The sequence below is a fragment of the Bradysia coprophila genome, chromosome X, assembly GCF_014529535.1.
Source record: "Bradysia coprophila strain Holo2 chromosome X, BU_Bcop_v1, whole genome shotgun sequence".
Classification (NCBI taxonomy): domain Eukaryota; kingdom Metazoa; phylum Arthropoda; class Insecta; order Diptera; family Sciaridae; genus Bradysia; species Bradysia coprophila.
In genome coordinates this window covers 8,236,434-8,249,499 of record NC_050737.1, presented here as the reverse complement: position 1 = coordinate 8,249,499, position 13,066 = coordinate 8,236,434, and the positions used below count along the sequence as shown (strand labels likewise).

The following is a 13,066-nucleotide window of genomic DNA, read 5'->3' as shown; positions in this document are numbered from 1 at the left end:
CATTTTTCAAACAGCCACAAATGTCACACAACTACATAATCTACTAAAATATAAAGTTTCTCCGTTACGAAAACGTTATTTGTGACTGGAAAATTAGGGCCACGATTTTATATTCGGTCTTATAGCATCTTATTGTAGGATCAATTCACATGAAAAAATGAAAAAGTCAATTCGCACAATTTCTTTAGTCTTCTTCGGAAGTCTCATAATACAGTTTTGGAAAAGTGAAAGCAGCTTACGTTGCAATGAAATGATAAACACAAAAAAACGTGTGTGAACAGAATATCGGTCCTATTCTTATATGAAAAGGGCATACTATAAACGTCTGCATAGGACAGTGATTGACTAGACGGTAGATAATATTTATGTTTCTCAGAATTTTATGAATGTCTTTACTTCTATCACTCGTATCTTAAATTTTCAAATTCATTTTCTAACAAGTACCTCGAATTCAAAGATTTGACTCAATGTAAACACTCTCGTAGGACTTTTCGTGAAATTACTTATATTATGTCCTAAAACCTACCGATCCGTAACAAAACTCAAACATTCCTTCTAATCTACGTTTATAATTAACTTTTTCTGTGTAAATTGAATTTTTTACGAAGATTTAACATAAGTAATCACTCAATAGACTTGTTGTCATCGGCACAGTCAGATAGTATTAAATGTGTATCCTGAAAAAATGATAATATCTAAGCAAATGCAAAATGAAATTTTTCATATCTTCGGATCAAAAATCGTTTATTTTATCAATTTTGATGAATTTTCTATGACGTTGGTGTGTAACTCAGAATAAAAATTGAAAATTGAATTTCCCGTTAAAACTGATTTCGAATTTCCTTCAGATCAACAATATTTACACGAAGCCTGGGCTTATCAATTTTTCCTACTTAAGTCACAAGTAATTTCCACAGGTACATTGAAATTATCGTTAACATGATTTCGGATTGAAAATTGAATCTATTCATCGCTGCTGAGGACTGAATCTGATTGCTTCGGTAATATAAATGTGCTTCGCTCAAAGATTCAAATGGGCCACAATAACTTTACATTCGCAAACCACCATTCAAAAATTTACTATGGCCATAGAAAATCTTTGCGTAACTTACGTTCTGGTTGAATTTCTATTTGATCGTTGATCGTCTTGTAGTCTCTGGTTACTGGTTCTGTTTTTGGGCGAAGATGTGTGGTAAATTTGAAAATTAAAAAATGTAATCGAGTTGCAAACGGAATAGCACTCAAAATAGTAGTTATACACTGAGTCACCCTGTGACCAAATCTCGAGGTATTGTTTGAGAATATCTGTTATCGGAAATATCAATCTAGCGACAATTTCATGGTAACTAGTTTCAGTAGTGCTCCTGTTAAATGGCGTCAAATAAAAAAAAACGGTTAGCTTCCATCTATAGACAATTTTCTCAATCTTAACAATTCGAATTTATGTTCCACCATTTAATATTGATTGACACTGTTCACTGGAGATAAGTGTTGTGATTAATACCATACGGGCAACATAAAATGGAAACGAGCCTGCAGCTGTACATCTTTACAATCTACAATTCAACGGTTCGCCCCCAAAATAAGTTTTAACTTGGCAGAGTTTTCGAGTTCTTTACAACTTTCAGGTATGCGAAGCAAGTGTAACTGCCGGAAAGTTATTGAAAAAGTTCCTCTTGAACGAAAGCATATTAACTTCGATTGAAACTTATCATCTTATGCCTACCGCCCGGCTTCTAACGAAATGATATTCTACGTGAACATTTTGATAAAATGAAATGTGCTGGTGATGTTTGTGATGTTAAGTCTTTTGATGTTGTGTCGGGCCATCTGGTTCGCGTTTGGCCATTTGATTTATTAATTTACAGCAACAAAATGGTTAAAATATCAAAAAGAATATTTGAACGATCCGAACTGAAAATTGTCTGATATTTTCGACTCAGTTATTAATATCGATTGATGCATTTGAATAGGTCTACGTCAATCAAGTCTTCTGTAATACGGGACTAGGTTATCTTTAGTACATAATAATAATTGCTGTAATCGCGTGAGACGCGAGGAATCAATAAGGTTTACTAATAGTTACATGAAAAACAGAAATGTGAACGATTATTTACTCCAAATATAATTTTTATTGATTGCCATAAATGTTGCTTATGGCTTCTAGATTGCATAACAGCCTCGAAAGACATTACGGCTTTCTATACGGTTGCATGTGACTTTTCAGACAAAACACATATTAGTACCTACATACACGGCACGTGTGTATTAGATGGTAATAATGCAAATTTTAAAATATTCAATATCCAAAATCCAAGAATAGATGCCTGAATATGTTGATGTTGATAGTTTTCGCTTATTACTGGGTCTGAATTGTAAGAGTTGGCGGTGTTATTGTATATTTGCGATAAGCTAAATTAGGCTATCTAATGTGTCACGATTAGGCAGGCGTTTATTTGCCAACGTTACTGCAAGTAAATTTTTCTGAGAAAAGACTTCCTTTCGAGTTTTGACCTCGATATTGGGTTCGTTCGAACGAACAAAAGAAAGTACTATGTAGAGGGCTCAGTGCAAATATTAGCAAATTCAGCGCCCTGAACCTAAGGCAAGATTTGTGGGTTCGCCTTACTAACATTACATTGATTTATACAATTTAGTTTCACAGGATGAAGAACTAGATTTCAAAAAATTACATTTCAAACTATCTTGAATGTCCAGTAGGAAGAATCTAGTTCATCAAAAGTTTAATGGATAGATTTAACTTGATACTACTCGTTGCCAATCATCAGACTTAGGTGAAGAAAGTTTGTAATCGACAGAGATTTCATTGTGCTCCAAACCCAATCTTGGCGATCAACCAAAAGGTTTCATTGTCGCCGAGTATACGGTATTAGTTTATATTGTCGGCCCTTTGAGTCGGCGACTCTGATCTATTTATTGCGTGTAAAAACTAAAAACTTAGAAAATGTTTTCATAGTCTTTCTCCAATTTCCTCACCCTCACCATCAGATAATTTTATGACGTGATTTTTCAATTGTTATTTTTAAATAAGATTTTCAATTCGAAAGCGTTCGACCGTAAAAATTGCCGTTACCAAAATTATGAAAACTTACAACAAAAACCACCCAAAACATCAAGAAAAATCCTTTATGTGCCTCGTCGTATATTTAAGCTATACAACGTACGAAAACTCATGCAATAAATAGACTATTAAAGTAGTAGAAGTGGATATGGGAGTGTGTAATGACTGATTTTTAACTAAAAGCAAAAAAATATAAAACCTTGACGGTAAAAAAAAGTTATGAAGCGTAAACGCTCCATTTAAGATATTATGTTCCGACAACGCAACAATAAATCTAAATTACTATTTACTATTTGAAAATAACACTTCCATTGCACGAAATCCATTCTAAACAATTTTGCTAAATCGAAAAAAAAGAAACGTAAAATAATGTGAGAACACACTGTGAATCGACCATGACCTATCCATATTTATCAAAGTTTTTTTTTTTTTTAAATAAAAGCAATATGAGTTCTTTAGCTGATTTGTTCTTTCTGAATTTCCCGTTCGGAAAACACTCTTGGGAATTATTTTCAAATTTGTTAAATTATGTCTTGCTCAGTGTCACATAAAATATGTTCACGTGGCATGGCGTATACAAAAATAGACAGATTCAGCGAAACATTACAATTCACTTTGCCAATTTTCGCTGTTCAGTTCGGAAATGGCAGGTTTAATGTTAAGACATTCCCGTATCACCTTGGTACGACGAAAATATGTCCGTTATCGAGGAAACATTTTTCCTTTTATCAGCTGAAATGATGGGAGGACTGATTTGTGACCTGTGATCTTGGGAAAATTTTAAGCACAATAACGGGTGTTTTCAAAATCGATGTTAAAATTGTATCTCACAGATCGAAAAACAAACAGATATCAAAAATAGAGTTGCTCAAACGTTCATAGTTATTTATACACAGAGAAAAGTAGGTGATTAAAAATTTAGCACCACATGCTATTGAACTTGGTTTTAAAATGGAATTGAGACTCGGAATAGGTCGGGTTTTACTGAAATGTTACCAGCGGAAACCTGAATTCTGTATACCTCACCTGATGTGATTTTAATGTGAAACGACCTATTCCGAGCCTTAAGCGAAATGTAGGAAAAATATGGGTTTTATTTGAAAGTTTAAGGGTATACTTGGGAGAATAAAGTTTTGTGGATGGGAAATGTTATTAGTGTTCAGGTTCCCGATTGAGCAAAAGCAAAATTCATATCAAAACCAATTCATATTACTGCACCTAAAAACTGTTCTCTTTTCAATCCTTGTATTAAGCACTGGCATTGTAATAATAGACAGTTTGCGCAATTGACGTATAATTTATAAGTTAACTTTTAAGTTGGAAATTATAAGTAATCTTCCAGAACTACTTGTATGAAGATGTGACTCATAATTTCCATAAATTAAACGTCATTTGCGCAAAATGTCTAATGTAAACCGGTAATTTATGAAATTAAGTTATCAAATTAAGTTAAAACAAAATGAATAAAAAATTAATATGAAAAAAGGTCAGCCTTATAACAAATGATAAGTTTCCGTTCTGCCGTTCTTCAGATAGGGTCAATTCCGACAATATTCCGATAAATTCCGATTTTTTTCCAGGATTTTTAGAATTCAAATTCCCAAAAACCTGTCTTCAGTTGCTGATTGCATATTGCGAAATAGTCTTTGTCAAGGCCTTTTTAACATATGCTTAGTGATCTGCGGAATCAGACTTCAGCAGAGCTACTCAACAAAATATAAATACAGAATAGAAGTCCAAAAAATGAAACCGAATGAACATTCCTTGACTAATAACCGAACTACTTAAAAAGCGCATTTTAAAAAGATAATTTATGTGATTTTACCCGTTTTACGGCCAGAGAAATACACTCCGAACACAATTACCTACACCATTCATAGCTTTGTCGATGACAAACAAAAATGTTTTGAGCAGAATAATGTTGTCTCGGTTCACTAGAAATTCCAAAACAACATTGTTTTGATAAAAAAGAAGTCATTGCCTTTAATTAATATTTTGCCTGTTTGGCTTCACTTTGCACAAAAAATAAATGTGCAACTAATCTCAGCTAGAATTAGGTCTCATAAAAATGGTTTATTTTCCCATCACAATTTTCTTTTTCTTTTTTGGCTTTTCGTGGGAAAGTTAACATTATACACTCGGAAATATTTTAAAAATATACTTTCCGTTGTGCGTAATTTGTACTGTTGTTGAACATGAGAATGAGAATGAGACATTTCACTCGTTTTGTAATGTCAGCAATGCTCGCATATTAGATCTGTGATTATAGAATCTGTGAATTTTGTGTTTACATTTTGAATATTTTCCAAGTTTTGTAGAGGAAAAACAAAATGCGAAGAAAATTAGTTTTGTTTATATTTCATTTCGAAACAACTGTGTAAAATTGGTTGACGGCTAATTTTGTGTGCTTTTAGAATTTCACGCGACATACTTAATGAATGAAATTCTATAAACATATATGGATGTGAGTAATTATATATGTTGTTAAAACGTTTTGCACCTAACTCTTTTTACAAATTTGAGAGCAACAGATTTTTACGAATTTTTAAATTAGATTTCGTGTATGATGCAATGATTTCTGGCCTCAACTAGAGTTCGTAGTTTAAATATAATTTTTTTACATGCTACATGAGTCGATAACGGTACTTTTCATTATTCATGTACTTCGTTCGACGCCTTCAACATATAAAACCATTACATAACCGGGTGTAAAATAAAAAGTCACGTGTTTGTGTGTTTACTAATCGGCTTCGCCTCAGACCAACAAAATTCACACGAAAACTCGCTTGAGATAATTGTTTTCCCTGCAATTGCTGAAAAATATTGCGACTTCATCACATATTGATTTGATCAAGTGGTTCGCATTCAGAGTCATAAAAAAACTTTACTACCTGCCCAATACGAAATTTGATCAGTACATTACGAATTGCCCCTGTGAAAATGTTCCATTGCATGTGGACTGTTTTCGGTTCATTTTTTTCATTCAAAATCAACGTTCACATGGTTCAGGTAGTAAACTAGAATACATTGAACGCTGCTACGTATTTCATTACTTCAAAAGCAACTTTGGGATACTCGCAAACCCACTCGTGTGTTTTGGAGCAACAAGTTTAGCTCTATGGTTACTAACGGTAAACCAAGAGTGTTGCATTGTTGTATTTTGTTGTATTTTAGTACTAAAATTTTTGAAATTGTATTAAAACAACACGTTTCCAAAGGGGGTAACTGTTTTTCGACAAGTATATTTGTATGCCTCTCCTTCGGCTCAGATATACACATACACTTGTGACTTATCGAAAAAAAAAACATTTCCCGAAGCTTGTTGTTCAATGTAACCTACTATTTCTGCACTTTCGTTCGCCTGTTTATGCCTTCCACAAAAAATATCAATTAAATTGACTTGTTATTAACAGAAGCAAAATACAACAAATAATACCCATTGACCCAAAAAATGTTTTCGTACTCGAAACAGTATCGGAAATGATTTTCATAATGTAATACACTAGTGTTTCCAAAATTGATACATATGTTAAAATCAATGTTTTGCGTACGTAATGCGTTGACAGGATCATAAATTTGGAAAATTTTACCAAACGAACTCATTTCTACACATTCGTATTGAAAAAAACAAACTACTTTTTGTGTGCTTGGAAATGTAGTAATTGCAATTGCTGTCTATTCCGCTTGTTAACCATCAGTCATTCGTACTCTTCAACTCGAAAACGAACATCTGCAGCTTTCCCTTAAGCGGATAAATTTCAATTACTCTACGACCACGTCCGGACAATTTGTCAAAAAATTTATTTAATATTCTGAATAAATTCATCTTCACAATTTACATTTTACGCTTCAGACTTGACATTCTGGACTTTTATCGTTCCGAAGCGTTGTTGGATGCTCTAGATAAATGTGTAAAATCGTAATATATTTCGAAAAAAGGGTTAACAAGTCATTTTGCTTCACTTAATTGCAAATCTAATTTATTATTTTTAAATATACAAAGCAGACCAACAATGTTGTATGACTTCAGACACCGACACAAAATTCATTACTACCGCTTGCGCATAGTAATGGATCGTGTTTAAGCTTCATAAATATTTCTCTCTGCGCTCACATTTAATTTGCCTATTCTGTGTGTATATACACGAAAATATAGCACAACAATATCTGGCAAGTATCTCGGCCAGTGCAATAAATTTTTTGAAAGATTATTCGTAATATTGGAAACTGTTTTGAAAATATGAAAATTCAAATTTGTGCACATGTCGGAACCTCATTCAGTGATACAGGTCGTAAAGCTGTTAGCTTTTATAATCAAAAAGAAAAATGTTGACGGAATATTTAAAGCCGTTGCATCGGGGTCACTTTTATTTACCCGAGCTGATGTAATTGGATATACTGTACCGAGAAAAAGTCGTTTGATGTTATTTTAACGAGAACCATAAAATATCATAACAAACTTTATTGAATTTATAAATACCCTCATAGACCTGTGTGCTGCAGCGGGAGTGGTTTCGAAATAATGCAAACATTCTTAGTTTTCTAACTCAAACTCTTCGTTTTTGCAACACGTAATTGATTTTACTTTAACTTTTCACTGAAGGCAAACATATCTTCTTTTTTTCCTTTTTTCAATCTAAGCACACAACGACACAGAATCTTTTACTTCAATAGTTTCAACGTACATTTTTATGTATAAATAGAAACTAGGTCCCACCTGTTGGTCGGGTCAGGTCCCTTGACTGAGAATTGTTTCAATATATTTTTGATCAATGTCATTGTTGAACTTCTAAAGCATCGCTGATACAAATGCCTACATTTGCCAGTATTCAATATTATAATCGGGTCTATTACTTCCATCGATCCAAGTATTTTTAATCTGTTGATTTTAAATCTTGTTCTTTACATTTTACTATATAAAGGACCATATTACCCAAAACTTGTCATTATTTTTGTCGTCGTTATCGATAACAGATGTGAGAGGTTAATATATAGATTACTCTATGAGTAAAGATTACTTGTCGATACTAATGACAGTACCCAGTTCACTTTGACTATTTTGTGTGCTAACTAATTACAGCCAACATCACTAAAGCGGAATATTTTTTAATTCCTGAGAAATTCAACAACAAATTTTAGCATTTTTGGAATAATTTATTGATTTTATTTTGCTCAAATGTGTTACTTCAGGTTGTTCAATGCACTTTTTAGAAGAATTTTCAGTTTATTTGTTTTCTTAGAAAAGAATTCAAAAATTATCCCGATCGCACTGCCAGTTGTCAAAATTTTGATCTATGCAAATGACAACAAAATTTGTAAAAAAAAAGTCTTCGAAATAAACCTTCGAATGTAAGACCGAATGATTTTTGACTTCTCTTTGAGATGTATAATAAAATAATAATGATAATAATGCGCCTCGTGTGAATTACGGCCCTCGCTCCACTCTGGCCGCAAACTTCCCACTCGTATGAGCTACCTATTATTCTGTTTGATTGCCTCTTTGTCTTTAATCACAGTTGATGCGAAGTTTTGGAACGATGAAAAGAATCTTTTAATTTGGTAAAAATTAAAAAAAACGCGATAAATGTTCTTCTCTTACTAAACAAGGCATCAGAACAGTCAGAGCGTTTGCTGCGACTTAGCCTCGTACGACCCGTAATCCTATTTACGAAATTTACGAATTACGAAAGCCCGTACGAAGTACCTCTCAAATAAAACCAACAATTTACGATATTATTTTAAAAACCCAAAAATTTTTGCCAACTTTCTATTGGGTATTCAATTATCTCTCAAATGAAACAAAAACTAGCAAAATCGGATGAGATTTACTCGATTTATGTGCAAAAAACACTTAGGACCGAGTAGCGGCCTTAGTCCAAGGGCCCAAATTTGAAACTTTTTTCGCCACGTTCTTTTCGGTATTCAATTACCTTCCATAAAAAACTAAATCTAGCAAAATCGGATGAGATTTACTCGATTTATGTGCAAAAAACACTTAGGGCCGAGTAGCGGCCTTAGTCCAAGGGCCCAAATTTGAAACTTTTTTCGACACGTTCTTTTCGGTATTCAATTACTTTCCATAAAAAACTAAATTTGGCAAAATCGGATGAGATTTACTCGATTTATGTGGAAAAAACACTTAGGGCCGAGTAACGACCTTTGAGCCCTCCCAACAAGCTCGCGTTGCATCCTACACAAAAACAATGTTCAGCAACTTTGTTCTACTCGTCAATACCTTTCATTTGGTATATCACAAGCAGCTATTGCGTGCGTATTTCGGTAGATATCGTCGAAAGACTGAAAAACACCTATAGGGCCCTAGCTCTGGAAGGGCCGACCCCACTATGCCCATTTTCGAACTTGACCTTACTTTTGTCGATACCAATCGGGGAAAAAAAACTTTGAAAAAAGGTTGTGATTTGCTCTAGCTAGAGGGGTCACAGACGGACGGACGGACGGACGGACGGACATTTTTTTTATTGCGGATTCGTCATCTATGAACATAACCAAATGCTTTGCCCTTACTGTCTGCTTCCAATTCGACGTGTTACAAACGGCATATTAATCTTATAAGCCCCCAGTACTTCGTACGGGGCTAAAAATGTTTACCTGTTAGAGACTGGGAACCTACTGATGAAATTTGTCTTCATCCACATTATCGAAAACAAACTTAGGATGATTTACTCACACTACCCAACAATATCAAATTTCATCAAAGTATGTAATCTTCTTCTATTGAGGCTCTAATCGACAGTATAAAATCATGTTTTTCTGGAATAGCTTTTAAATCCTTAGTCCTACATAGCTCATCTTCGAACGTAGCCTCGGGAATTTGATTCCACGCATTTAAAAAAAGAATAATTCAAATTGGTTGAGAATTACTCAAGTTATCGTGTCCTCTACGAAAAATTGTTACCCACATTTAACGTTTTTTATAGCATTTCATAAATTTTCAATCACAGTGAACCTTGGTTAGCCAAATTTTTCGGTATTTTCTGGCATAAGATCCTTGACTTTCTTTTTTCACAACGCAGACGAGAAAGTAGTCATTTTCTCACCCCAGCTGAAGCGTCGTGAGCCTTTGTTGTGGAAAAAGTTGATCGCGTGTTGATCTCGGGAAAAAAAATTAGTAAATTTCATTTTCCACAAACTGTGGCCACAAACAACACCCTCGAAATGAAATTTCCAATTTTTGTTACCTCGGTGAACAAACAACTATTACTTCATCACTTCTCCCTTTGTCCTTTCATGGGCAGATGAGTATACATTCGCATTACGTCTATCAATTCAATAATTTCACCTCTAAGATTCTTAATTAAATATTTGATATGACAAACCATATTCACCCTTTCCTAGCTACCCGACACTACTAGCATTTATAACACACGGAGACGACGCTTGTCCGAAAGCTTTTTTTTGTAAATATTTTAACTAGCACACGAAAGTTTATTGACATAAGACGGTGTGTTCTATAAAACTTACTGATGTCTTCACATACAGTATCTTGTTAAAAAGAAGAAATTTCCTTTCTTCCGTCAGGGAAATCTTATAATAAATTTTTTCAAATCATCAACTATGTGCTGTGTGAATCTATCCTTGCGGCACATTATTTGCTATTGTTCGAATAATAATTATAATATGTACAAGATAATGGAAATGCTTTAAAAGTGTTTCATTCAAAGACTTTAAAAAAAGGATCTGACAACTTAACACTGTTCTTTTGCCTAGCGAATGCTGCAGGCACAGAGGTATGAAGAAAAAACATGACCACTCACATTCAGCTTGCAGATCTTTTGTACAAATATTTAATGGATGCAGTTTCTTTTATATCCTTCACATTTCTCTGAACATTTTTTTCTCGCCCACGTTTTAGACTACCGTTTTAATGAAATTATTTACACAATCATGCAACGACTGATGCGTCGTTAGGTTTGTTAGGTAATCTTTAGAATAAAATTCTTTTCATTAACAAGACAACATGGGAATAACACATAGCACGTTTCACATCGAAATTCGATGATCGAAATGATGATAAAAACATGTAAACGAAGCCATATTCTCAAAATAAACAATTGATAGAAATACAAGATAACTATCGTGTACGCGTAAGATATTGTCATAAAACATATAAAATGCGATGTACTTAGGCATCTTGGTACTGAATTTTTTTTACCAGTCACGATATGGAAATAACAAAAGAGTTATGTTTATGAGGGAGGAGGTGACGCGGCGGTTTATAGAAAAGTGGATGCAATACATCACGCAGTTTTATGGCAGAATTACGTCGTCAGCTTTTAGATAAATGTATAAGTAGTGTCTCGTTAGTTTTGGATTCGATATAGACATTCTGATCACAAATAGGGTGTAACCTTTTTCTACCATTAAGATATATTTTATGTATATTGCGCAGATGACTTGTTTTTGGGTAGCTAATGCATCACATTAAGCGTTATCGGTGTAACTGTGTACACCAGATAGAGATAGGCTTAAATATATTTTCACCAAATATACCATTCGCTGAGGTGAATAATGAAGGACTTAAATTTATTGTGACACCCAGTCTACGGCTTTATACCTAATTAGATATTTTCCTAACGTGTGCATTACGGATGTGCAAATTGTCGAGGCGAAGCCGAGGTTTTCAACACATCCTGCGAGCACAGTTTCAGTTCGCTACTTGGATCACAATAATTTATCACTCGCTTGAATAATAAACTTTCCGGAACATGCTTGTAAACCACAAACTCCACAACCTCCTGAATTAAAAATCCAGGAATCTTATGTCTTGGATCTTCTGTTTTGCAAAATAGGACAAAATAAAGCACTTTCGCGGTTTAAAGAGTGAATCCCTTCGGGAAATAAATTCAGTATAATCTTGAAGGAAATCAAAGAATTTAACTATAATTCCAGTTAGTGGTGGTTCGCATAAAATTTACCCTTAAAACAGACGATAGAAATATAAATATTTGTCATATGATTTTCATTTGATGGTTAACGGATTGGCGGATTATGCCATATAATATTCCGTAATATTCTCTTCTCAGTCCAAACATTTTCTTAGAACGCTAAATGCATTTAGCTTAAATATTTGATTTTGTCATTTTCAAAAAATGAGAAAATAAAGTTTTTGTGTTTGCTAAACGACTGCAGCAAAGCAATTTTACTAAGTAGCGTAGCTTGACGTCATACAGATTTGTACTTTTATTGAGAGATGTATTATGTATAGAAACTCTATTTGAATGGAACAGAAATTAGATCTTCAATAAACGAATTTCCATTGTCTTCGCTGTCGCTCGAATAACATTTTAATCCATGTGGAATTTCCCGTAATTTTTAGGAAAACTTGTTAGGTTTCAATTACGGAATGAAATTGTGGCTTACGTTACAAAAAATCTACTTGAATTAATGCAATTATCGTTGACGAATAATGGAAAATACTACACTACCAATTGCGAGTTAATTTGTTTGATTGTGGGATGTTTTCATAAATATTTAGTTGATAAATTTATAATTGTGCAACAAAATTTTTTAATCAGACAAAATCATCTGAATAAAACGCAATTTTCAATTTATTTTTCAGCAACAACGTGGCGTTATAATTAATCAATGATAGCTAATTATACGAATTAAGTCAACGTTAAAGCACAAATGACAGCCAACATGTTTGTGAAAAATGTATTGTAAATGTGTGCATGTGATTAAATTTAATTTCGAAAAGGGGTGCAAGCTATCAAGCGGTAACGTGAAGTAACGACAAAACATGCATTTACATTTCGAGAAAAATACGGACACAAAATGCGATTGCTCCATTTTATCATTGTCTTGGATGGGAAAGGTCCCAGATGATATTCCAGAGGTAAGTTTTTGATCAATAAAATTTTTTCTGCTTACAAATTCCAATCGTCTGCCGTCTACTAGTCGTCATAATTAATGCAAATGAATATTTACATCAAGTTATTAAGTAACTAAAAGTTTTCCATTCAA

The 13,066-nt window shown here is 33.6% G+C and overlaps 1 protein-coding gene across 2 annotated transcripts in view; it reads left to right on the top strand.

Annotated features, from left to right (window-relative positions):
- LOC119085775 (tubby-related protein 4) overlaps nt 1-13,066 on the top strand; it is a 56,073-nt gene that overhangs the window by 2,173 nt on the left and 40,834 nt on the right. The window contains exons 1-2 of one of the 2 annotated variants that reach the window (XM_037196270.1): nt 5,444-5,546; nt 12,663-12,938. In XM_037196270.1, coding sequence (XP_037052165.1) covers nt 12,843-12,938 — 96 coding nt within the window. In that variant the 5' untranslated portion in view covers nt 5,444-5,546; nt 12,663-12,842. Of the gene's footprint in view, nt 1-5,443; nt 5,547-12,662; nt 12,939-13,066 lie in introns of those variants that run through there. The other variant, XM_037196269.1, reaches the window with a different exon arrangement.